The following is a 27217-nucleotide window of genomic DNA, read 5'->3' as shown; positions in this document are numbered from 1 at the left end:
CCGAAACCCTTCAAACGTTGTTAAAAACGATCGGTTGGATCTTGGGCTTCTTGAAAATTGTTATTGTCACTCTACACAAGATGAAATATTTCGACCATAGGAATTACTAGAACATTTCAAATAGATCGTTGGGCCATTCATAAAAAAATATTTGTAATAAGGGATTATTCATAGCTAAAAAAAAATGAGCAGACGTTCCTTAATTCCGTTAATGATCACCATGTGCTGGTTGGGAGTATTGATGATGATGTTGGTGGGAGTGATTCATGGTCAGGACTTTTCTCAACTCGTTCAACGCGAGGCAGTACCTTCAGACTTGTCTTCTTTGAATCCGAAAATGATGAGAGGTGAAAATACATGGTCTTCCTTAATGAGAGCTCGTGGCTCCGGTGCAAGCTGTACCTATGACAATACCAATGAAAACGATAAGAGATTTGTCTGTAATGTAACCTTTGAAAAGAAGATCCTCACCAAGAAGGTCCATGTTTCAGCAACTGTAATTTTAACCGCACACATCAAGACCCAAACCATCGATGTTGAGGTTCAGGTCTCCGGAAAGACCTTGTACAAGAAGTCGTATCCAATGAACGCTGTGAATATCCCTCCATTCTGTGTCTCTTTGATTGTAGATGTCAATTTATGTTTGGCTTTGAAAGACATCAAGTTTAATACCAATGCTCCAGGTTGTGTCGTGTTTGATTTGAGTGCGTATTTGGATGCCTTTGGAGTGAAACAAAACATAGTGACCCAACAAGTTGGATGGAACGTGAATGCATGTAAGAATACTAGAGCTGTCAATTTATTCTTGCAGCCCACATCTTTTCCATAAATAAGTATTTGTTGGAACGTGTTGCGTTTTGTGGTCATCGTTTCGAAACCCTCTTTAGAATATCAACACCTTTTGTCATTATGTGTGATTTCTGTGTTATTATGGAAATTCCAACACAGTAATGATGATTGATCATTTGGTTTTCTCTCCGACAAGATGTTGAATTTCAAAGACCATGTCCATCATGATGATATCATCGTCACTCGTCATCGTTTCGAAACCCTCTTTAGAATATTGAGGAGCATGCATTCAACAGGTTTGGAAGTTCGGGTGTCCATCTGTTTATGACTTCATGGATCCGAGATGTCAGAGCTAATAATTACAAATTTTCAAACTCTCTCAACAATTTGTGTGAAAGAGAAGCGGGTAATTGATCTAGATCAGAATGTTCTTTGAATAATTCATGTCTGTGATTCACTCCAAAATCAATCATGATTTGAATCACTTCTGAAAATAAATCATTTTCAAAATCCAATGAATTGGCAATTTCAAAATAATTGTTGCAATCAATTTGAATGGATTTGAATGCAAGAGACACTAATTCTGACATTTCATTTGCTGAAGCTGTCAAGATGAGTGAAATGGCATGTTTTGGTTCAATTTGTTCCAATTGATCATAACAATATTTGACAATATATTCCAAATTAATTGCATCTTGAGGCGTTGCAGGAATGAGTGTCAAAATTTCATCTTTTTCATCATATTTCAGATCTTCCAATTCATATCCACTGTTGAACATGGCTTCAAAAAGCTTTCCATGAGAACTCAACATGGTTCGATGAGCATAAATAAATGAATTGTCGTTCTTATGAGAGAGTTTGATTCGAATGTCACTCGTACGTTTGTCATTCCACAATGACTTGATCATTTGGTTTGGTGGTATTGTATTTTCAATTGACTCTTCAAGAACGATGGGAGATATCTTGGTAATTGAACACTTTTCAAGAATTTCAACATAATAAGGAATACATCTTGGGTCTCTTATGATGCTAAAATGTCCTTCCCTCAATTTGATTTGAACAAATTCCAAACAATAATTCTTCAATTTGAACATGATGGAATGAGAGGGTTGTTTTGTCAAGTATTGTTCAATCATCAATAATGTGTCAATTACATTATCAGAAGTCATGTGTTTCTCCAATAATATCGAAATAAAATAGTTTTTCAATTCCATGAATTCACAGTGAGCAAAACCTAAAATGTACAAGTATTCAATAATTTCAGAAATCATTATAGGTTCCACAATCGTATCTGGATCATATAAAACAAAATCAATGACATGTTGAATCAATTCATGTTCACGACAAGACATGTCAGAAAGTAAATTCAAATCTTTCAAAATGGTGGAATGAAAATGAGGACAAAATTTTTCAAAAAGTGGTTGAAAAACAATGAGTTTGGTGTTGGGAATCAAGTCTCTTTCATGTTTCGAAATGTGTGAAATGAAAGGAGAGAAATGTGAAAGGGATGGTTGGTAGGGACTGTCTCCATTGTATCCTCCAGTTCCATTTCCTGCAATGGTTGTAATCATTCCATTCGTCATTATTTTTCTAATACTATGATTATGGGTATCTGCAATATAAACTTCATCATTGGATGAAACAAAAACACTGTTTGGACGATTGAGTTGTGCATTTGTTGCCAATTGATTGTCTCCATTGTATCCTTCAGTTCCATTTCCTGCAATTGTTGTGATCATTCCATTTTTCATAATTTTTCTAATACTATGATTATGGATATCTGCAACATAAACTTCATCATTGGATGAAACAAAAACACTGTTTGGATAATTGAGTTGTGCATTTGTTGCCAATTGATTGTCTCCATTATATCCTCCAGTTCCCTTTCCTGCAATTGTTGTGATCATTCCATTTTTCATAATTTTTCTAATTCTATGATTATTGGTATCTGCAACATAAACTTCATCATTGGATGAAACAAAAACACCACACGGAAAATTGAGTCGTGCATTTGTTGCCAATTGATTGTCTCCATTGTATCCTTTAGTTCTTTTTCCTGCAATTGTTGTGATCATTCCATTTTTCATTATTTTTCTAATACTATGATTATGGGTATCTGCAACATAAACTTCATCATTGGATGAAACAAAAACACTGTTTGGATAATTGAGTCGTGCATTTGTTGCCAATTGATTGTCTCCATTATATCCTTTAGTTCCCTTTCCTGCAATTGTTGTGATGGTTCCATTTTTCGTTATTTTTCTAATTCTATGATTATGGGTATCTGCAATATAAACTTCATCATTGGATGAAACAAAAACACCACACGGAAAATTGAGTCGTGCATTTGTTGCCAATTGATTGTCTCCATTGTATCCTCCAGTTCCATTTCCTGCAATGGTTGTGATGGTTCCATTTGTGAGAATTTTTCTAATTCTATTATTACTGCTATCTGCTACATAAATTTCATTATTGGATGAAACAAAAACACCAAACGGATAATTGAGTCGTGCATGGATTGCCATCATCATTTGAGATTTGGATGCTTCCGATGATGATTGAAGAGAGAGAGCCATTTTTTTGTGTTGCTTCTCCCCTGAAGACACAGCCCATTGCCTTTGAGTGGACGTTGCAATTTTTTTGTAAACTTTCCAACTTTACAAACTGGCTGCTTCTCATTGATCAAGCATTTAAACAATCATCGCCTTTCCCAATCCACCATACAATGTTGTTCCGAATTCGTTTTTCTCTAATTTTCGTTGCTCAGTGTTCCAAACGAAATATATTAAGGATGAGGTCTTAAGATCCTTTTAAAAAGGAATGTTGTGGTTGAGGAGACAAGATTTCATCAAAGTTGATTGTTTGTTCGTTTCAGGACGATAATTAACTCTTTTTCATGCAAATACCAAGGATCTGATTCGATGAACTCTGGTATAGTATCAAAATGTTCAAAATTGAAATAGGTTTGCCTTCTTGACAAACACGAACATATGGGACGGGAGTAGACCATCCAACCGACTATGTAAAACCCTTGATCTTTACAAGAGTCGAATTACAATCAGATTGTATGCACACATTAAATCTTGCTGTTCCTCCAATTTTTAATTATTCTGTTTTTCAGTTTCCAAATAATTCTCATATAGTATGTTATAGGATCCTTTCCACCTCTGTGATTCGAATTAAGATGGTTCCCTACTGGAAAGGGTAGAGAGGGTGAAAAATTCCAAGTCACCACTCGATACCACACATGAAACACTCCAATGAATCTCCACTCATCAAAATATACTACATGCGGGACACACGGTCAAAATCCTTGATAATAACCATGTCCAATATAACCATTCACTTCTTTTTCAGCAAGAGAAGATATTGAATAACCAACGTGTGAAATGAAGGGTGAAAAGAGACTCTCAAACAAAAAGGCACAGAGTTACAGAATTCCAACACATCAATCTTGTTTGGTCCTTTGGTTTTCCATCCAACCTTTCAAATAACAATACAAACGCTCTCGAACAGCTGTATCGCCGACTTCATCATGACCATGAATCCAATCTTCGGGATGTTCTGCATATTTATAGAGAAACGTTTTACCTCTACCTTTCTCTCCGACGAGATGTTGAATTTCATAGATCATGTCCATCACGATGATATCATCATCGTTACTCGTCATTGTTTCGAAACCCTCTTTAGAATATTGAGAGGAGCAGGCATTCAATAGGTTTGGAAGTTCGGGTGTCCATCTGTTTATGACTTCATGGAGTGCTTCCTCCACTGCTTGATTTCCTTCACGAGTGAACATACTCCATAATGGGGACGAAGAACTTTCTGACATTTTTTTTTATACATTTTTCCTCCTTCTACTGGAAGAAACAAACCCTCTTATTATGAGAACCAAACCAGTCATGTCAGTAACAGTCCTCACTTTGCGATGAACGGATTCCACAAAAAAAATGTTGTCATCTATAAAACATTATAACACTGTCATCGGTGATGGTCTTTTTGACTGTAACAATGACTCTTCTGTTGTGGTAATCCTCGTTCTTTACGATTTTTTAATTCCAAATATTCATAATCACCACCATAGGCCTATTCCGATGATACCATACACAAAGAGCACAATTTTTAAAACTCCCAATCTCGATACTAATAATACAAAAATTATCAATCATGATGATCACACGGACCAAAACTTTGTCGCGGAAAATACTTATTTAATGCGATTCTTGTTTCACAAATTTAAATTGAGAATGAAAAAGTATCATGAAAATGTTTGTTGTGGTTTTAGTGGAAATTTCGAATTATGTGAATATATCGCTCCAAGTGAAATTCAAGATCAATTTTTATATCCATACGATGTAAAGATTTCATACAAATTCAAATTAATTTTGGTGAGCGACAATGGAAAGAGTAGAATTCAAGCGTTTGATTTAGATTCTAAGGAATTGTTATTTAAAATCAATTTGAACTGTAAACCACTTTTTATTGAATTAGATATTTATGATAATTTATTGGTAGGAGCTGACGATGAATGTTTGTATTTATTTGACATGGAGAGTAAGCAACAATTGTGGAGGAGAGGGTTGAAAAACAAGCCAGGGAGAGGTCTCTATCAATTCTTTGGAATTTCCTCAATTACTGTGAATACAATAGCGACAGATGCTGGTTATGGAAATATTTTTGTGTGTGATTCATCAAATAGTAGAATTAAGGTACTTTCTAAGGATGGTGATTTTTTATATACATTCGGAAAATATGTCAAACAGTCTTCTATTCCCATACAGACACCATTTGGATTGAATTTGGATCATGAGGGTAAAATTTTCGTATCTGACCGATTCAATCATCGTGTTCATGTAGTGTCTCAAAAGGGTAACCAACTTCTCTTTACTTTTGGAAGTAGAGGAAGCAACAATGGAGAATTTCAATTTCCAGGAAGTATCGTTATTGACAAGTTTACAAAAAAAGTACTGGTCAGTGACGAATGGAATTGTAGAATTTCAATTTTTTCGCAAGATGGGACATTTGAAAATTGCTGCTCTGAGAGTGATATGGTACCGAGTGGCATGTGTATTGATCAGAGAAATGGTCAGTTATTTGTTGCTGACAGAGCAAACAACAGATTGATTTTATTCAAGTGATACATTCCTTAAATTTACTCTTCCAAGTCTTGGAACTCCATCAACTAGTTGCTTCAAACATGCCATCTGGTTTCAATCGTCTAGCTTCAGAGCATAAATAGAGAATGTTTAGACTCCTGCTACCAATTCCACATCCAAGTGAGTTGCCTCAGTAATCTGCTTAGCAGTTTCAGCAGCCTTCTTCTTCAATAGGAGCACAGCGGTCACAATAGCAGAGACAGCTCCAATAGCACCTAGAGCAACCAGTGGAATAGTGATACCTACGGCAATGGCAACACTCTCATCTGAACTATTAGCATTTCTCTCATTGGATACAACAGGTCTCTTCTCAATGGAGAGGAATGAAGAGGATTGAACTCGATCTGAAATAATCAATGCAGTGCTAACATCTGACAACACTGCAAAAGATCTCACAGTACCATTTGTAGAAAATGCTGGAATCAGGAATTCCAGAGTGGTGGCACCTGAAGAAATGTCCTTGTTGAGGGATGAGATGATTTGACCGTTTTGTTCAAAATCGAATTTAACTCGGACTACTCTGTTTGAGTAGTATTGCACAAATGATGCTTGATGAATTGTGAGCTTGACAAGTGTTGATGCTTCATTCACGTAATCTTTGGAACTGTTGAATGTGAGTTGAAGATTGGTGGCAGGAACATGGACAAGTTGACACTGATCACCCATAAATCCAGCATGACAGTCACACTTGTCAACGCTTGAACATTGTCCCTTTCCACTGCAAACACTGCTTGTATTTGTTGATAAGATACCAAAACAGAGAGGTTGAGAACAGTTAGATCCTCCATATTTTGTTGGTTCGTTGCAAGTACATTGATCTGGGACAGTACAGACTCCTCTTCCACTGCACACATTATTGGTATCATTGGCAGGAACTTGGAAACAAATGGGTATCTCACAATTAGATCCTACATAGAATTGAGAGCATTTGCAAGTATTGAATGCTGTACATGTACCATTCTTGTAGTTACAAACAGTGTCACTTATTGATTGGATTCCATTGCAATAAGTGTTTTCACAATTATTACCAAAGTAACCACTGTCACAAGAGCAGGAATTGATACCTGTGCATTTTCCATGACCACTGCATACAGATGGATGTGTTGATAAGGTGCCATTGCAAATGAAGGCGTCACATTTTGCATCTCCATATCCAGATTTGCAATTACACAAATCTACACCCTCACACGTTCCATTTCCACTGCACACATTATTGGTATCACTTGATGAAATACCAAAACATTTGTAATATTGACAATTGTCACCATCATATTTGGAAGAATCGCATTGACAAGTATTGTTCCTGATGCAAGAACCTCTACCACTACATGCATTGCTTCCTGCAGCAATAGAGAAACAAATTGGTGTCTCACAACTATTTCCTGTCCATCCTTCAAAGCATGAACACGGACCTGGCTGGGAACATGTACCATTCTTATAATTACAGACGTCAGTAGAATTGGCAAGTTTTCCCTCACACATTGGTACATTGCATTCATTTCCAAACCATCCAGAAGTACAAACACAGTTATTCAATGACTGACATTTGCCATTTGAACTGCAAACATTAGTATCAGTATGGTTTTTGTCATAACATTTCCAATCTTGACACTTGTCACCATAGAATCCTGTTTTACATGAGCAAACATCCCAATCAATGCAAGCTCCATTTCCAGAACAAACATTTAGAGTATCGTTCTTAGCTTTACCAAAACATGTGGCATCACGAGGAGAGCAATAATCTGGTGCAATACAATCTCCTCTTAAATTATTACACACAGTACTGTCATTGGCAAGTTTTCCAAAACAGATTGGGAATTGACATGTGGTTGAAGGTGCATAACCATTGGTGCAGTTACACGTGTTGTAATCGATACACTGCCCATGTTCATAACAAACAGATACACTATCCGATTGAACACCAAAACACGTTGTCAAATGACACTCCTTTCCATTGTAGTTGGTGAAACATGAGCATGTGTCTGGTCCAATACATGAACCCTTACCACTACAAACATTAGGTTCGGTAGAGTTAATTCCAAAACAAACAGCAACTTGACATTGTTCTCCAACCCATCCCTCCGAACATGAGCAGTTGTTTGGAGTGTCACAAGTGCCATTCATGTAATTACAAACTGATGAATCATTCGACAGTATACCAAAACATATTGGAATTTCACACTCTGCTCCTGCATATCCATCATGGCAAACACAATTATTTGGAGACGTGCATTCACCTTTACCATAATTGCATACATCTGGTTGACCTTGAGTTTTTCCATAGCATTTTGGAACTTGACAATCACTTCCGGTCCACAATGAGTCATCGTTGCAAATACACGAATCAGGAGAAGTACATTGGCCACGACCATTACAAACAATGGAGGTCTCATTTGCAAGAGTTGCGTTACATTTTGGAATTTCACAAAATTGTCCTCCCCAACTATGGTCATCACCACAAGCACAAGTGTTGACACCTGTACATGTTCCGTGTGAGCTACAAACACCTTGATCTCCTCTTAGAGTACCATTACATTTCGGAATGTCACAATACTGACCTCCATAAGTGTCAATACAGTAACATTGGTCAGGTCCAATACATGCTCCATTATTTGAACAAACCATGGATGTCTCATTAGCAAGAGTTTCGTTACACTTTGGAATATCACAGAACTGGCCTCCCCAATGGGTTGAGTTACAAATACAAGTATTCACATCAACACAAATTCCATTACCAGAACAGACATTTGATTCATCTTGAAGTGTACCGTTACATTTTGGTTTGTCACAGAATTGTCCACCCCAAGAAGATGCATCCGAACAAACACAGACATTCACGTCAATACAGTCACCACGATTGTTGCATATATTGGTTTCTCCTTGGAGAGTTCCATTACATTTTGGAATAGAACAATATCTACCTCCCCAAATTGATGAGTTGGTGCACTGACAAACATCAGGTTCAACACAAACTCCCTTGCCGTCGCACACTTTTTCTAAGGTGGCCAAGGTGCCATTACATTTTGGAACATCACAGAATTGTCCTCCCCAATGTGTTGAATTACAATTACATTGATCAACATCCAAACAAACGCCATGACCATTACAAACGCTCGAATCGCTTGCCAAAGTTCCATTGCATTTTGGAATTTCACAGAATTGACCTCCAAATGATGTGTTGGTACATACACAATTATCAGGGCTAATACAATTGCCATGTCCGTTGCAAACATTAGTTTCATCAGCAAGAGTTCCATTGCATTTTGGTATTTCACAGAATTGACCTCCCCAATGGCTTGAATTGCAAGTACAATGATCAGCACCAATACAAATTCCATTTGTATTACAAACGGAGGATTCACTGGCAAGCGTTCCGTTACATTTTGGAATGTGACAGAATTCACCTCCCCAAAATGAAGAGTTTGAACAAACACATCCTCCATCCAAACAAAAACCTTGTGAGTTGCAAACAGATGGATCATTTGAAAGAGTTCCATTACACAATGCAATGTGACAATATTGACCTGTCCAACTTGAATTGGTGCATTCACAAACTTCTGCATTAATACACAATCCATTACCGTTGCAAACACCAATTTCAGTTGCCAATGTTCCATTACATTTTGGAATTTCACAAAATTGGCCTCCCCAAGAAGAGTTTGTGCATTGACACACATCTACATTCACACAATCACCGTGACCGTTGCAAACTAAAGATGTTTCATTGGCGAGAGTTCCATTACATTTTGGAATTTCACAATATTGTCCACCCCAATGTATTTCATTACATAAGCACTGATCCGCATCGAAACATGTTCCATTTCCATTACAAACCGAGCTATCAGTGGCTAAGGTACCGTTACATTTGGGAGTTTGACATGTTTCGCCTCCCCATGCAATTGAACAGACACACACATCAGGTTCCACACACACTCCATGTCCATTACAAACTACATCAGTTTCATTGGCTAGTTCACTGAAACATTTTGGAATTTCACAAAACTGACCTCCCCAATGTGTTGAGTTGCATTCACAAATATCAATACCTGTACAAATTCCATGACCATTACAAACGGAAATGTCAGTAGCTAGTGTTCCATTACATCTTGGTACTTCACATAACGGACCACCCCATGATGGATCTGTACAATGACACACATTCACGTTCACACAATCACCTTTACCATTGCAGACTAGAGATGTTTCATTGGAGAGAGTGCCATTGCACTTGGGCATTTCACAGTATTTTCCACCCCAATATAATTCATTACAACTGCATTGATCAACGTCAACGCATGTTCCATTTCCATTACAAACAGAGCTATCAGTGGCTAAGGTACCATTACATTTTGGAATTTCACAGAACTGACCTCCATACGATTCTGCACATTGACATACATCGACATCTATGCATTCTCCATGATTGTTGCAAACATTGGAGTCTCCTTTCAGAGTTCCGTTACATTTTGGAATGTGGCAAAATTCACCTCCCCAAAACGAAGAGTTTGTACAAACACATCCTCCATCCAAACAAAAACCTTGTGAGTTGCAAACAGATGGATCATTTGAAAGAGTTCCATTACACAATGCAATGTGACAATATTGACCTGTCCAACTTGAATTGGTGCATTGGCAGACTTCTGCATTAATACATGCTCCATTGCCATTGCATACAGAGCTGTCATTCGCAAGCGTTCCATTACATTTTGGAACTTCACAAAATTGACCTCCCCAATGAGTAGAATTGCATTCACAATATTCTGCATCCGAACAAACACCGTTGCCACTACAAACACTGATATCTGTCGCCAAAGTACCATTACATTTTGGTACTTCACAAAATTGACCTCCCCACAATTGTGAATCCCTACATTGACAAATATCTACATTTAAGCACTTGCCTTTGCCACTACAAACCCCTGTATCATTAGAGAGAGTTCCGTTACATTTTGGAAGTTCACAGTTGTCTCCTCCCCAATACTCATTACAAATACATTGATCAACATCAACGCATGTTCCATTTCCATTACAAACAGAGCTATCAGTGGCTAAGGTACCATTACATTTTGGAATTTCACAAAATTGACCTCCCCACGAAGAACTGTCTGTGCATTGACAAGTATTAGCGTCAATGCATTCACCACGACTGCTACAAACATTGGAATCACCTCTCTGAGTTCCATTACATTTTGGAATGTGGCAAAATTCACCTCCCCAAAACGAAGAGTTTGAACAAACACATCCTCCATCCAAACAAAAACCTTGCGCATTGCAAACAGATGGATCATTTGAAAGAGTTCCATTACACAATGCAATGTGACAATATTGACCTGTCCAACTTGAATTGGTGCATTGGCAGACTTCTCCATCAATACACAATCCATTACCGTTGCAAACACCAATTTCAGTTGCCAATGTTCCATTACATTTTGGAATTTCACAAAATTGGCCTCCCCAAGAAGAGTTTGTGCATTGACACACATCTACATTCACACAATCACCGTGACCATTGCAAACTAATGACGTTTCATTGGCGAGAGTGCCATTACATTTTGGAATTTCACAATATTGACCACTCCAGGAGGAATTCGTACACATACAAACTTCAGGGTGGACACATTCACCTCTACCATTGCACACATCAATCGACCCTTGTATAGTACCGTTACATTTTGGTGTTGAGCATTGGCTGTCAGTCCAGCCATCCATACATTTGCAAATTTCTGGTAATATGCATTCTCCCTGTTTGTTTGAACAAACTCTGGCATCATCAGATCTGATGCTGTTACAAATTGCGATTTCACACTCATCCCCAGTCCATCCTGAATTGCACTTGCAATTGTCTTTGGAAACACAGGTTCCATTTCCATAATTACAAACGCCACTACTTGTTGAATTAACACCAAAACACATTGGAATTTCACATTCTGATCCATTATACCCATCAATACATTGACAAACATCAGGACGAATACATGTTCCATTTTGATTATTGCACACTGATGTTTCATTTGCCAAAATTCCATGACATTGTGGGATGTCACAGGATTGGCCAAACCAGCCATCACTACAATCAGACACAAGTTCGACGAGAGCAGAGGAATCTCCAACTAAAACACTACCTGTAGAAGATAACTCAACGGAATTGGGTAAGAATGATACTGTGGTTGCTAGTTGTCCATCTGTTAATGTACCTGCACCTCCTGTTCCAGCAATGGTAATGATGTTTCCATTAGTTGTTACCTTTCTGATTCTCCTATTGTTGTAATCAGCAATGAAAACTTCTCCAATCGAGTTCACTGCAACTGAAACTGGACTGAAGAGTTGTGCAGAAGTTGCTGGACCATTATCGCCTGAGAAACCAGTAGTACCTGTTCCTGCAAATGTTGAGATGATACCATTCGTTGAAACTTTTCTAATACGATGGTTACTGGTGTCAGCAATGAAAACTTCTCCAGCAGCATTTACTGCAACACCCCTCGGAAAGTATAATCGTGCTGAGGTTGCTTGACCATTATCTCCAAAAAAACCAGCAGTACCTGTTCCTGCAATTGTTGAGATGATACCATTCGTTGAAACTTTTCTAATACGATGGTTACCGTAGTCAACAATGAAAACTTCTCCAACCGGGTTCACTGCAACTGAGAATGGAAAGTTTAACTGTGCAGAAGTTGCTTGACCATTATCACCTGAGAAACCAGCAGTACCTGTTCCTGCAATTGTTGAGATGATACCATTCGTTGAAACTTTTCTAATACGATGGTTACCGTAGTCAACAATGAAAACTTCTCCAGCAAAATTCACTGCAACACCCCTCGGAAAGTATAATCGTGCTGAGGTTGCTGGACCATTGTCTCCAGAAAAAGCTCCAATTGAATTTCCAGCTATGGTAGTGACGGTGTTGTCTGTTTGTATTCTGCGTATAATATGATTGTTAGTATCAGAGTACAACATTCCCCCATCAGAAAGAGCTATTGCGTATGTAACTGAGCCTACAAAAATATTTTCAATAGGAATTATTCCTTCATTGCAATTTCCAGCAATGGTAATGATGTTTCCATTAGTTGTTACCTTTCTGATTCTCCTATTGTTGTAATCAGCAATGAAAACTTCTCCAACCGAGTTCGCTGCAACTGAAACTGGACTGAAGAGTTGCGCAGAAGTTGCTGGACCATTATCGCCTGAGAAACCAGTAGTACCTGTTCCTGCAATTGTTGAGATGATACCATTCGTTGAAACTTTTCTAATACGATTGTTACCGTAGTCAGCAATGAAAACTTCGCCAACCGGGTTCACTGCAACTGAGTATGGAGAGTTTAACTGTGCAGAAGTTGCTTGACCATTATCACCTGAGAAACCAGCAGTACCTGTTCCTGCAATTGTTGAGATGATACCATTCGTTGAAACTTTTCTAATACGATTGTTACTGGTGTCAGCAATGAAAACTTCTCCAACCGGGTTCACTGCAACTGAGTATGGATAGTATAACTGTGCAGAAGTTGCTTGACCATTATCACCTGAGAAACCAGTAGTACCTGTTCCTGCAAATGTTGAGATGATACCATTCGTTGAAACTTTTCTAATACGATGGTTACCGTAGTCAGCAATGAAAACTTCTCCAGCAGAATTCACTGCAGCTGACATTGGACTGAAGAGTTGTGCAGAAGTTGCTTGACCATTATCACCTGAGAAACCAGTAGTACCTGTCCCTGCAAATGTTGAGATGATACCATTCGTTGAAACTTTTCTAATACGATTGTTACCGTAGTCAGCAATGAAAACTTCTCCAGCAGAATTCACTGCAACTCCCCTTGGAGAGCTTAATCGTGCTGAGGTTGCTGGACCATTATCACCAGAAAAACCACTACTACCTGTTCCTGCAATAAGATGAAGGGTTCCATTGGAATCAATTTTCCAAACCGTATTAAAAGAAGGGCTTGAAAAGTATATCTCATTGTTCAAACCTACACACGCACCAATCGAAGAGCCTATTAGTGCCGATTCAGCAACAGCTCCATCCGCATTGCGTACTGTGGTGGTAATCAATACATGTGTTTTATAGTCAACCGCACACAACACACCACCAACTAAAAACAATAACCCCACAACAATGGACCAAATAGTCTTCATGAATGTTTTTTTAACAACTCAGTGATTCTCTTCTTCTTCTCTTTAAGAATTTCAGAGATTGTTGTAATTGAAAGGTGACAAATGCATCGCGGAATACTAACATTGTCTAAAAAAACGCGGTGCTAATATAAATAAAAGGAAAGATGGTGTATATGGAAGTATTTACTCCCCGCAGCAATCTCCGGATTCGGGCAACTTCCGCATCTCTTGTACCAGCATGGCATACCAATTTCAACAACGTATAATGATGGATCAATTTTTTTTTAAATCATCTGCTCAACCATCAAACTCAAAGAAGTATTGGTAAAAGAGATGAGGAAGTTGCCCGAAGAATAATTATAACCTCCTAATTACGTTACTAAATTTGTTGTTCTAGCAGGTCCTGCTACGTATGATAATAATACAGATGCGCATTCTCCGTTATGGTGACTCTATTGAGTTTTCTCTTTTGTACTGGTAGGTGAATGAGTAAAAGTAACAACCAATTTCTCTCTTAATTTCACACTCGTGCAAATAATAATCTTCACAACAATACATGCTAGTCCCAAATAAAAGATTACAATATCCAACCAATAATACTGATACCACGTCAAATGACGATCTGGTATGGTCCAACTTAAATCTCCATCCATTTCTAACATCATTTCAATAATATCCACCACTTTTTTCATTCCTCCCGAATGTTTCATTAAGGTTTTCACTCTTCTCAATGCTGATTCAAAATTCACGCTCGTCTCTGGTAAATAGAGTAATTCCTTAATGGCATGTGACATTTTTTCAATACTATAATTTTCACCTTTGGAGGTATATAATGAAATTCCTACTCCAAATTCTTGAATGGCATTTGCAATTCTCACATGATCAAAGGAGAATGGCATTCCCAGCAATAATTTTCCAAAATAGAGAGCTTCTGCCACTGAATTTGCTCCACAGTGAGTTAAGAAAATTTTGATCTTGTTCAAAGAGAGAAGTCCTCTCTGAGGTACAAATCCTTTCAATAACCGAAATCGAGGATGTGTCAACAATGAAGAGATGTCAGTGGCTAGCTCTCTATGAACGTCATCACTGCTACCTTGGTCCAATAGTAACGAATGAAAGGTTTGTAAATTATTTGTTCCCAATGAGAGTAGGATTGAAATATTTGGATTTCTCTCAATGGAAATCATAACAGATGTCATGAATTTGTGCAACTCAACACGATCCATAAGAGTGGTTGACCCCAAAATGGAAAGCATAATATCATGTTGTGAGTTGATCCACTCCAACAATCCGAAATAACCACTCTCGTGTTGTGACTTGTCGATATTGAGTTGTTGCAATCGTTCCATTTCATTTTGAATGTGATTTTCATGAATAAATGGTCCAACTAGAAACGTGTTCAATTGTTGACTGCTTTTTGATGTAAATTCAAATCCAAAGCTATAAATTTGAAACCGTGCGCATGCCTTCTCGCTCAATGCATGCTCATCCAATGAAAAATACTCATCCATTAGTGAAAGTAATCGTTTTCCAAAAAGCATTCCCTTCAACACCAAAAACGGCATTTGTGTCAATCTTTTCCAAGGATTTGTGAAATATTCCAACTTGTCAGCAGTAAATGCAGGATAATGAAACAAGCTTTGTGGAAGTACAGTTCCATAAATTTTAGAGCATGATACCTTGCTCTTTGCCACAATTCCTTGTATTGCAAAAAACACCATATCCACATTCAAATGTTCGAATAATGTTTGAGAAGGATCATTCCTAATTCGTACGAATCGTTTCACAAATTTTCCATTCCTTCTCAATGGTGATGCTTCTGAGAGATCCCAATTAGTCAATTGTTCAAGTCGACCCTTCCGATCACCAAATGGTATAATTTTCATCGATATTTGAGAACTATTCAAGGTATTCAATCTTGTTGAACTAATCTGCAACAATAAATAATTATCGCTCTCCATTTCAACAAGTTCCAAATTTTCAATAAACAATTTTTCGATAGGATATATAGCTTTTTCAAAGACCATCTCAAGACCTTGTTGTACATTCAATTTAGAGGCTTGACTCATGAGTTGAGCGTACAGTTCGGGTCGACGATATTCTTCAGTGTGGTTGGATTTGGTTGATTTTGGAAATATCAAATGAATTTTCTTTGAATCCGAACATGATGTTGTTGTATCCTTTGTCCGATCATCTTCTTGTTGCTTTCTTTCTAAATGAAATCCCGAATCATTTTGGCAAGAATACCACTTGATCAAACGTGGATCAACGTTCAAAGCAAGATCCAAACTCATCAAGGTTATATTTCCAACCCATCTGCTGCTGTGGGAGAGAGCATCCATGAGCTCGACTTTGGAAAGGACATGTCCAGGATACGGCAGGGAAATGATTAAAACATTTTTCGGTGATGGAATTTGTTGGGTGGAGGGTAATGGTTGTGATTCTGGACTCGTTGTGCACGTGGAAATCGTTACCATCCCTAGGATGAATAAATAATAATAAATGAAAAACACAAGAATATGGTTGTACCAAGTTGAAAACATTTTTTTGGCCAAAGTAGTTAGTGTCCTAATTGGATTCGGTGTAAAGGTTTGTTCTTTGCCACTGAAAATACGCACTAAATTCTGCTTTATGATTGATCTCTTTTCAATTTGCAACAAAATTTCTTTGCCTCAAACATTTTCTGTTGTAAGGTTATTAATTTACAATTTCAAAATTTTACTATTTTCACCATTCATTACGTGTGTGTGTGTGTATCTGAATACATACAAAACAACTACACAGTTGTAGCTCCAGTGGTTTGTTCTGTTGCATTCACCACTCGATCCAAAGTTTCTCGATACAAATGAATAGAAGGTGCCAATGTCACTGCCTTTTCCAACATGGCAATCGATTCCTTTCGATCTCCCTTCTTGTCCAATGCTAATCCTCGATAATAATACATTTGTCGATTGGGTGGGACCAAACAACTTGCCTTATCAAAATATTGCAATGCCTTGTCATATTCAGAATTTTCTAACCAAAATCTTCCAAAATAGAAATACACATCGGGTGATTGAGGTGACAATTCCAAAGCTTTTTCAAACATTTGTAATGCCTTTTCTTTTGATTTTTCTTGTTCAAAATAATATAATCCAAAATAGCAATAGAGTGAACCAAAGGCAGGTGCTAAATAAAAGGCACGAGAAAACATGTTGAGAGCTTCTGCATATTTTCCTCGTTCGTACAAAACTTCTCCTAAATTGGCAAAAATAACTGGATTTTTCAAATCGTGTTTCAATGCCTTGCTATAGTAATAGGTGGCCTTATCCAGTTGTCCCATGTTAAATAAACAAACACCTAAACTATTATATCCCTCAGCAAATGTTTCATCAATTTCCAAAGTTTTTTCATACAATGCAATGGCATGATAATACATTCCAACTCGTTGATAAAGACCTGCTAATTGGAAATATGCTTCCAAATTGGTTGGACACAATTTCAAACTCTTTCCATAATATGTGAAAATATTCTTAATGGCATTCTTTCGTTCCATTTTTGTGACATTGGAATCATCAGCTGTATAGAAGCTTGTTAATTGCTGTTCATGTTCCATGAAAATATCCATTTCCATTTCAGATTCTAAATGAGCAAGAATATCCTCAGCGCTCACATTGGTCAAATGTGCTCCAGCACTTGACACGGTGGTTCTTCTTCCTTTGAAATCATCCATTTCAAAATCTCCAACAATCGAAGGTCTTTGACCCAACAATGCAGCGTGATGATGAATCTCAGAATTGGAACCTGTCGTGATGGACGATGAGACATGATTTACCTTTTCACTCGCAGTGGAAGATGACAAGGAATTTGCATTCGATTCTCCATTCTCATTCTCCTGAATCAAATGTTCGACTTTATGTTGTCCCGAAAGAGATTGTGAAGTCATATCACGTGACACTAGGGGATCATTTCTCGAAGTCAAATTTGTCATTGTTGCAACGCCGACATTCTGTTTTCCAATCAATACTTGACTTGAATTTAACATTTGTTGCACTCGTTCAATATACATCTTTTCCCACACAATTCCAATATTAAAATATAACACACTCACATCAAACGCATTATTATTGGTTAACAACATGTGACTGGTGGCCTTTTCAAATAATTCCAAAGCTTTTGTGAGTGCATGTTTTCGTTCCTGGCGTTGCGCTTTTGAAGCATAAATCAATGCCAAGAAGTAATTTTTGAGAGATTTAAAGACGGACAAGTTGTTGGCGTGAGTGGCTTTGGGAGCTGGTGGAAAGTTCTTTTTGTGTGATTGTTGTGAATGTTCGGAGGAAAAGGTCGTGTCAGCAGCAGCAGTCGTAGTCGTATTAGTACCGGTTGTATTTGGTAGTATTGAAATGACAGATGTATTCAATCCTGCTGCTACTTGTACTTGTGGATGGTCATGAGTGGTTGGAGGTGGATGATTGGTTGTTATTGTTGGACCACTCAAAGACGAGGAAGAAGATTCTTTGGAAGTTTCTGGATGATGGTTCTTTGGATTCGTGTCTTGAAGAAGAACATGCACATCGTCAGATGACACCACCGAAGTGGACACGGTCGTGGTTGTATCAAAGTTTTTACCACTCGTCATGTCGTCTTCTCTGATCGGAGAAGCATCTTGTGGATGGTCATTCTTTTTAGACTCTTCATTCAGAGTTGTTGTTGTTTCTTTCGAATCATGAGCATTAGTAAAATTTGCATCACCACCCTCACGAGCACGACTAGTACTTTTTGTACTCTCATGATCATGAAGTTGGTCGTGTGAGAGTTGTTCTTTCATGGCAAGTTGAGTGGCTAATTGTTCTTCTGATGCTCCATGTTCGGTATTGGCTGATGATGAAGTGGAAGGATTCGTTGTTGATGTGCTGAGAGCAACTTCTTGGTGTGTGGCTGTGCTAAGTGTTTCCGCTGCTGAGGTAGGTTCTCCTTCTGTTTGAGACATTTTTTGCTGTGTTTGACTCCTTTTCGAAAAATGAAAATTGACAGTTGTCGCACTACATTTGGGGCAAGAGATTTTTAGAGAAATTCAATACTTGTGTTTTGAATGGAGTCACACTTCTTCGACACAGCTATCAACACTGGTCTCGAGAATGAGAGACAACCTTTGATATCTCCAAGGATTGAGGCAAGTGAGGCACAAAATGTTTGTAAACTAGTGGGGTTGGGTTTTTATTGTAAAATATCTTTGAGGAGATGCAACACAGTGAGAAAGCTAGTGAATACGAAAACAACTACGCGAAAAATAAATAGAATGTTAAATGGATCATAACAAAATCGTCATTATTGGAATCCGAATCAGCAAGATAATTTGCATAAGAGTTCTTGTTTTCGAAGTTAACGAGCTTCAAATTGAATTTCTGGTTTGATTAAATTGCATTCCATAATAAAAATTGATTCATCATTTTCCGAGTCATCATGATGATTGTATTGAATCGTCGTGTGTCATCATATTGTTGAATTAAATCCATTATTGAAAGGCATTTCCCAAATTATTTCAGAGTAATTTCCAAATTAAATACATGATTTCAATTAAATACATTGATATTGACAATAATTTCATAAAAGTAAATTCGAATCATTCACAATTACCACACGCAATTCATGATTACTTACTTCTTGTTGTTCTCTGCTTATATAAAATACGATAACCACATTCTCTACAACGAATCACATCATCTTGTTTGATGGTATTCAACTTGGCACAGTGTCCGCACACATAAGTAACAGCAACAATTTTCTCACGTCTTCCACTTGGTACGGTTGGTTGTGTGGTCGTTACAGCTGCCGATGAGCCTGTTCTTGCTTGATAATCGGTTTCTTGGAATGGATTTGGAGTAGCCACAGGACTCATAGCAGCGCCTCCAGGACTCAATCCGGGAGATGTGGTCATTGGAGGTGATGGGGACATGGCACCCGGAGAGTATTGAGAATAGGTTCCATAATTTCCAGGTGTTTGAACTGCTCCCGGAGATGCGTAATTACCAGGTGAGTATCCTTGTGGTGATGTATACGACATTTGTTCAAATAGTATGTTGTAGTTATTATGAAAGAATGGTTATTATTTAAAAACTCCTAGATCGGGTTGTTGGTGGTGTTGCTGTTGTTGGAGAGTGTTCAAAAAATTTGATCAACCAAAAGGAATAGAAAGCAAAACGGTATTTTTTTTAAAAAATAAATTTTAAGTTTAATTTCATCATGTTCACACAATGTTGAAATTGAATTCTTCTTGTGAAAATCATGTAGGTCTCTCTACTACTGACCTGTCAAAATGATTACATCACTCAATTTGTCATTATTCACTCTTTCTCCAAGTTTTCGTATGAAATGAGTGTTGAATTGTTTCATTTGAAAACTATTTCGATAAATAAATCCATGCCATGTTCCCAAACTCACTTGCTCATCTGAAAATTGTTTTTTACGGACGCAAACGCTTGTAAATGATTTGTATTCATCTGCTAAATCAGATTGTTTTTTAAAAGAACCTGACACTTCTCCAAAGAAAGCAATCTCGTTTCTTGTCATTACACATGTACAAATTGAGCCACAATGAACTGAAACAATAGGACAAGTTAGAACAAATTTTTTAAACTCAAGCACGTGGATATTATGATCCAAGCATTGCCCAAAGTTATTGAGTCCCTTAATGATGGTCAATATGATTCATTCTCTCTCTACACATCCATGAGATTCGTACTACTTACTCTTGTATAAACAGCACCATTATCAAGCAACACAACCACATGTGCATATCCAGTATCTATTCCTATAACATTTCCTTCACTTTCAAATCCTGTCGCTAATCGAGAAACGGTTTTGTCAGGAAAATCAAAGCTCATATTATGAGCACCGTCTTTCCAAGCATACATCCAATTATTCTTCAAAACAAATATAAAAATGGGTTCAAAACAACACTTCATGAATTTGATATCTGCTGGCCTTTCAGAAAATATAATCTTTCTATCTTGTTCCTCTTCTTCGGTTCGTAAAACCATTATTTCATCAGTATCCATTGTATTGACCAATATGTAAGGTGACATTATACCACTTCCAATACGTTTAATGGTTTTCTTGTGAGGAACTGCAAAAGGAAACAGTTTCATCTTGGGCACATCAAACAAATATAATTCTCCATCTAGCATTTCGAATACGACACTGTTCTTGTTATTACAAATAATTTGTTTCATCTCTCGTATGCCTCGAAACAAATTCGCGGTTGAATCTGTGCTGTTAGATTGTGCTTGGCTCATTTGTAGAAATAGATTGGTAAAATAAACTTTTTGTAATTTATCTACACCTGGTGAGGCCGCAAGCAAGAAAAACTCTTGTTCATGTCCATTCAAAAACAAGAGGGTATAAGAGATTTCCTCTCCACCCGTGCAAATATATGAAATATTCAATGATGATTCTTTGTGCTCCGATTTGTGGTCTTTTTGATGATCTGTGTGCCAACCACTGGTATCCTTGTCCAGCAGGGAATCTTTATATTCCAGCTCAACAAATTGGCCACGGATAGCATTTACATACTCATCGTAACACTCTTGGTCCTCGTTCGGTAAAGTATCTTGTTCCTGGAATGTGCATGGTCTTAAGCCACTCAATCGGACGTCTCCGCAATAATGCACATAAAATCGATTCATTTTTTTTGTTTTGATTTGATCACAAAATTAGAATGTCGCAAAGTGGTGCATCAAACCAATTGAAAGCCCTTGCACTGTTTTATTATGAATCATCAACAAACAACCACACAATGCTCATCTCGTTGTTTTAGGCCTAAAATCATCATCATCTTCGAGAAATTCCTCCAAAACACCTGAATTTGTTTCCACCTTACTCGTAATTCCGCCCAAATTCAATGTTAAATTCGTTTTCGATTTTGATCCAAACATTCCAGGTTTCAATGTAAAGGTTGGATTCTTACTCTCGGTGGGTGTCTCGGCAGTTTTTGATGTTCTTCGCGAGCTCGATGTTGTCACAGTTTTTGTCACTTGTATGATACAAAATAGAGTTGTGGGATGTACGGTATAGACACGAAGTGAAGATCCCATTTTTTGTTCCTTATATTCACATGACATTTCAGTACTTCCTTGAAAACTTTGTCCATAATAATTTCCTCCTGTTCTCAACATGGTATTGTCATTGGTCAATAAAACGGTAAAACCACCTCCACAGAATACTCGTCTCAACACATACGAAGAAGAGAGATCAATTTTTTGGAATTCATTCTTGGGTGAATAACTTCCATTTCCTAATTGACCTAAATCTCCCTTTCCACATGCCCACAATTCTCCATTCATGGTTAATACCATGGTGTGTTGAGCACCACATGCAAGATCCTTAATTGTTTGTCGTTCGAAGGGAAGACTTGGTGGATTTTCAAATTCTGATCGTTCTAATGGGAGTGCATATCCCAATTGTGAAAATTGATTATTTCCAGTGCTGTAAAATACATCGAAATTTCCATTCAGAGTGGCAACAATGCAGGTGTGAGCTCGACCACATGCCACAAATTTAAAATCCACATATTTCTTTTCTTCATCGGAATAGTCTTCTCCAAAATCGAATTTAATCTTTTTCAGAAAGCCATAGCAATCTAAGGTGGTTCCATCTCCAAGCTGACCATTGCTGTTATTTCCTGAAACTAGAACTTCTTGTTGTGACGTGACAATCAAAAAGTGATCCGAGAAGGGCGAGGTTCCAAATAATTTAATCTTCTTTCCTTCTAATTCTTCATCTTGTAATCGTTTGAAATAACATGAACTACGTTCTCCGCACATGTAAATTTCATCATCTTTGGTTAATATAAAAGAATTATTTCGACTGCAATAAATACTCTTAATTTCGAAAGGAGGCATGGTCTTGTCCGAACTGGTGGCACCTCTTGCAGTTTGTGGTGTTGTTTGTTGTGCAATGTCTTTCAAAAAATCTAATTGAGCTCTGGCATCATTCATTGCTTCGGATTTGAGCTTTGGAATGACCACATCTTTAGGATTGGCATTACTGGTCTTTCGTTGTTTAAGGAGCATGGAACCAAATGGTTTCAAACCTCCACTATTTCTCTTAGATTGATGAGTTTCTTCATCGGATGGACCTACAATATCGTCCTCACTAATTGGAGTAATACTTGGATCACTACCAATGCTATCAAAATCAAAACTTCCCATACTTCTTCCGGTGTGGCCTGACGAAGAAACACGTTCTGTATTGCCAGAGTTGCCACTCACTGTTTTCACACTATTCGTGTTGATGGTGGGAATTCCAGCCGAGTCATTTCGACGATGCATGGGAGGAATGGCATCACTATTACGACGAAGTGTAGTAGGATTATTGGCTGCTGTACTCGTTAATCCATTGTTATTAACATTGTTACTAGATCCAGATGAAATGATAATATTTGGAGAGGTGTTCAAACCATTACTACTCAATGGTCCTCCTGATGAGGACATATGTGAAGAGTCGAGTTGTGAATTCTCAACAACGACATTTCCATGTTGATGAATATTCACACTTTCATTATTTTCACCGCTCACACTCAATCGCACTTCATCCCCAACGTCAATACTTGACACAATTTGAGAGGAAGAAATTCCAGAATCAGAGGTTTGAGGAGATGTGACACCTCCATTACCCTGCAAATGTGAAGAAGATTTTTTGTGTTTTCTCGCATTACTAGAATCAAAAAGATAATCATAGTGTGTGGTTGCTGAGAGTGGAGTGGCACTACTCGATGGATTGCTGTTGTTCATGACGTGATTGAGAGTGGACTCTCGATCCAAACTCTCCATGGGAGATTCCGATGAATTTGATCCAATTGGTGAACTCATTCGATTTCCAATGACATTGTCCATCGTTGTTGTTGTTTGTGAAGTGAGATAGGTTTCAGTCGTCACAGGAGCACTCGAAGAAATGTTACTTGACGAGTCAGTCATGGTCGAATCCAACATTACATCTCCAGATGTGGGTCGTTTCCTTCGTTGAAATTCTAAAAAATCATTGGCAGCCACATCTTGTGCTGTCGATTCAAATAATCTTCCTAAGGGTGATTTTTTTCCGGATTGAGTTTGTTTTTTGAGTGAAGTCGATGCTAATCTCATCGATCCAATATGTGAAAGTGTTGACAACATGGTCGTTCCATTTTCCTCTTGAGAGGATGAAAGAGTTGGAATGGCAGGAGAAGAACTATCCAAAGTTGTAGATGTGACGTTTTTTCCCAACAAATTGGGAGTGGTGGATGTAGTGGGAGTCGACACAAAATTGCTGTCGTTGGAACTAAATTTTCGATGATGGAGAAGATGTGAAAAATCAACACGTGTTAATTTGGTGATTTCTTCCACATTTTTGCCCATTCCTAATTTACCATATGCATTACTTCCACAAACAAAGAGTTCATTTGCATCTGTGTGTGTGTGAATTATTCGAATAATAATATTATTCACAATGTCAAGGTCGTGCATGATCATGACACACGCACACACATCAAGAATTTGATGAAAATAAATCAATACATGATTCAATCAACGGTCGTATCATGTTGAAGACGTGTCAATATTTTCAACGTTGCGTGTCACACACAAGGAGTATCATCACAAATACATACCTGTTAAAATCAACGTATGATCATATCCAACTGCAACTTGTTGAATGATGAGTTCTGGCGGAAGTTTGGGTTCAATCAACTTTTTTGTTGGTTTGTTGTTTCCCGTACAGAGTTGACCTGTTGATGTTGTTGTTGTTCATGATGATGAATTGTTGAATGAAATCCAATGAGGGATTGCAATGAATCATGAGACAGACGTTGAAATTTTGATGAAATCATGAACCACATTTGTGACAAAGGTTCATGGTTTGTTTGACGGGTGACAAAAGCATCGAAAAATGAAAATATTATCATTTTTTGAGTGTTCGATTCGACATTGTCATACATTGAAAGTTGTTGTAGTTGATGATGACATATAAATGACATCAGCACGGTTTCAATTCATCACCCAGTGTGTTGTCCAAGTTGTTGTTGTTGGTGTCAAATAAAATCATAAATTCACATCGTGATGATCCATTTGAGAGTCCATAATTTTGTTGTTGGAATCATATTGTTGTTGAAAGAAAAATCCAATTTTTGAAAGTCATCATGATGTCCGTGTGATGTGTTTTGTATGTTTTCATCCCGTGTGTTGTGATGAGGATAGATTTGAAAAACAGAAGGAATGTTACATTCGGTGGGAATGAGTAATAACAGCACAATTAAACATCAACGACCAATACGACGACTTACCAAAGTCATTATCTCCACTGACAAGCAGTGACCTCTGTTTCACCTCCATTTTTTTACTTTTGATTTTTGACAAGCAGTGGTGAATCAAGAAGGTTTTATCTCAAAACAAAATGTCATTGAAATGAACATAACAGAAAAAGAGAGTGATATTTGGTCATGTCTCTCAAAAGAAATATATAACGTTAACTTGGTTGACTAGCTTCTCAAAGATTTACATTGGTTTCAGCATGCAATTTGAATTGTTGCTATCGGCTCAATACAAAGCATTGTGAAATGAAATCGAGCAATTAATAAACTTGTTGGTCTTTTCAGAATGGTTTGAAGCAACATGATGTTCAATAATGTTACAGGAAAACTCAAAGAAAAGACCTGACATTCAGATTAATTTTCGTGGTGTTAGAAACGTGTTGGGTGAAAGAGGATGAGTTTGGGTTAGTATTGTACAATTGGAAAATTGTCAATCCAAATAACTATTGGATTACCATGTTGTATAATTTTTGGAGAGTGTGACTCAAAGTCAATGCATCGTGATTTTGGATTTAAGGCCATGAAACAAGTGTTGCATTAAAATCTCTACTGCTTTTCTGATGACTCGGAACGAGGACTTGCTGGTGGAGTGCTCGAGGGACTGTCAGTTTGTTTTTGAATTCTTTTCACGACTCGTGTTGCCACCGTGCCTTTTCTTGCAATACTTCCAGCTGATACAATTTGTGGCTTGCTTGCAATAGTACCAGCAGACTCTGGAGATGAACAAGGGGACGATGATTCATTGCCAAGAACCCTCACTACTTTTACAGGAGTTTTTCTTTTGATGGAGCCCGGGGTACCTGGAGTTCCTGGAGGAGAGTTTGAATTGACGTTTTCAGTAGGGCTCATGGAGGTTACAATATTGGAAGGAATCACAGATACAGGCTCAACAGAATTCCGTGGTGATTGTTCTGTTGATTTTGTGACATTCCTTGGAGTGCATGAGTCACCATTTCTATTTTCCATGACTGCCTTATTCGTCATGTTGTGTTGGACACGATTTTGGTCCGTGGAATGAGTCAACATTCCAGCAATTCTTGGTGAATTATTGGTACTTGATCCACCACTGCAACTTGCACGATTCATATTGAGGGATTTAATTTTCTCGCTCACTAACCACACTAACCCATGCAACACTTCATCCATTTCAAATCCATACAAGACCGACTTGACACAAGCCGTCTGTAAGAGCCACTTCTTGTTGTTATCATGAGCATATCTCATTAATAATTCAGCCACTTCACACACACCTTTCCTTTGTCTTTCCGAACAATGTGGAGTTATTGTGATCCAGTAAAGACTGATCTCTGTACGATTTGGTGTTTTTTCCTTCTCCTCTACAAGTTTCTTTTTTGCATTCTCTTTGGCTTCATTCATCAGTGAGAGAGGATCCAAACGTTTGGCTTCTTGCAAAAAGTGAAGTAATAGAATCGGATCATAATGATTACTACCCGTTAAACATTGGTTGGTGATGGGCGAGGGAGGAGTATCTCCATGATGATGCTGATGATGTAAGAAGGATGAAGTCAAGGCTGTCGTTTGAATATTGCTGAGAGAGTGATAACTGGCTAACAAAGGAGAAGCGTTAGATGGAATACTATGTTGTAGATAATTGAAATCTGTGCTCGGAGTGATGATGCTGGTGCTACTGCTGCTACTAACACTTCCATGGCTCATACTCAACAAGACGGACGTTGGTGATGATTGTTGATTGTGTGGTGCTTGCCATGAAAAACTTAAATCCGTCATGATGCTGTTGCTTCAAAAAAAGTGTCTGCACAAAACCTCTTGTTAAAAAGCTTGTGTTTGAACGAAACGGTTCGATCAATGAACGAGTGGAAAC

General features: G+C 37.8%; 10 protein-coding genes across 10 annotated transcripts; 2 read left to right on the top strand and 8 right to left on the bottom strand.

Annotated features, from left to right (window-relative positions):
• Nucleotides 1-184: 184 nt before the first annotated feature.
• Nucleotides 185-829, top strand: C9374_011122 (uncharacterized protein; the record flags this gene model as incomplete). The annotated part of the gene is made up of 1 exon (XM_044686743.1): nt 185-829. One exon carries the CDS (start codon nt 185-187, stop codon nt 827-829), a length of 645 nt encoding a protein of 214 aa, XP_044543217.1.
• Nucleotides 830-1148: 319 nt separating this feature from the next.
• On the bottom strand, nt 1149-3365 carry C9374_011121 (uncharacterized protein; the record flags this gene model as incomplete). The annotated part of the gene is made up of 1 exon (XM_044686742.1): nt 1149-3365. One exon carries the CDS (start codon nt 3363-3365, stop codon nt 1149-1151), a length of 2217 nt encoding a protein of 738 aa, XP_044543216.1.
• Nucleotides 3366-4237: 872 nt separating this feature from the next.
• Nucleotides 4238-4621, bottom strand: C9374_011120 (uncharacterized protein; the record flags this gene model as incomplete). Its single annotated transcript, XM_044686741.1, has 1 exon — nt 4238-4621. The coding sequence occupies one exon, from the start codon at nt 4619-4621 to the stop codon at nt 4238-4240; it is 384 nt and encodes a 127-aa protein (XP_044543215.1).
• Nucleotides 4622-4739: 118 nt separating this feature from the next.
• C9374_011119 (uncharacterized protein) lies at nt 4740-5927 on the top strand (the record flags this gene model as incomplete). The annotated part of the gene is made up of 1 exon (XM_044686740.1): nt 4740-5927. One exon carries the CDS (start codon nt 4740-4742, stop codon nt 5925-5927), a length of 1188 nt encoding a protein of 395 aa, XP_044543214.1.
• Nucleotides 5928-6035: 108 nt separating this feature from the next.
• C9374_011118 (uncharacterized protein) lies at nt 6036-14075 on the bottom strand (the record flags this gene model as incomplete). The annotated part of the gene is made up of 1 exon (XM_044686738.1): nt 6036-14075. The coding sequence occupies one exon, from the start codon at nt 14073-14075 to the stop codon at nt 6036-6038; it is 8040 nt and encodes a 2679-aa protein (XP_044543213.1).
• A 431-nt stretch (nt 14076-14506) lies between these two features.
• On the bottom strand, nt 14507-16597 carry C9374_011117 (uncharacterized protein; the record flags this gene model as incomplete). The annotated part of the gene is made up of 1 exon (XM_044686737.1): nt 14507-16597. One exon carries the CDS (start codon nt 16595-16597, stop codon nt 14507-14509), a length of 2091 nt encoding a protein of 696 aa, XP_044543212.1.
• A 233-nt stretch (nt 16598-16830) lies between these two features.
• Nucleotides 16831-19023, bottom strand: C9374_011116 (uncharacterized protein; the record flags this gene model as incomplete). Its single annotated transcript, XM_044686736.1, has 1 exon — nt 16831-19023. One exon carries the CDS (start codon nt 19021-19023, stop codon nt 16831-16833), a length of 2193 nt encoding a protein of 730 aa, XP_044543211.1.
• Nucleotides 19024-19415: 392 nt separating this feature from the next.
• C9374_011115 (uncharacterized protein) lies at nt 19416-21718 on the bottom strand (the record flags this gene model as incomplete). The annotated part of the gene is made up of 4 exons (XM_044686735.1): nt 19416-19438; nt 19695-20075; nt 20342-20720; nt 20783-21718. 4 exons carry the CDS (start codon nt 21716-21718, stop codon nt 19416-19418), a joined length of 1719 nt encoding a protein of 572 aa, XP_044543210.1.
• A 114-nt stretch (nt 21719-21832) lies between these two features.
• C9374_011114 (uncharacterized protein) lies at nt 21833-25396 on the bottom strand (the record flags this gene model as incomplete). The annotated part of the gene is made up of 3 exons (XM_044686734.1): nt 21833-24474; nt 24676-24792; nt 25348-25396. The coding sequence occupies 3 exons, from the start codon at nt 25394-25396 to the stop codon at nt 21833-21835; spliced, it is 2808 nt and encodes a 935-aa protein (XP_044543209.1).
• A 524-nt stretch (nt 25397-25920) lies between these two features.
• On the bottom strand, nt 25921-27123 carry C9374_011113 (uncharacterized protein; the record flags this gene model as incomplete). Its single annotated transcript, XM_044686733.1, has 1 exon — nt 25921-27123. The coding sequence occupies one exon, from the start codon at nt 27121-27123 to the stop codon at nt 25921-25923; it is 1203 nt and encodes a 400-aa protein (XP_044543208.1).
• Nucleotides 27124-27217: the final 94 nt, after the last annotated feature.

The sequence above is a fragment of the Naegleria lovaniensis genome, assembly GCF_003324165.1.
Source record: "Naegleria lovaniensis strain ATCC 30569 chromosome Unknown tig048, whole genome shotgun sequence".
Taxonomy (NCBI): Eukaryota; Heterolobosea; class Eutetramitea; order Acrasida; family Naegleriidae; genus Naegleria; species Naegleria lovaniensis.
Note: the sequence above shows the minus strand (reverse complement) of the source record. Positions and strands in the feature narration are given on the sequence as shown.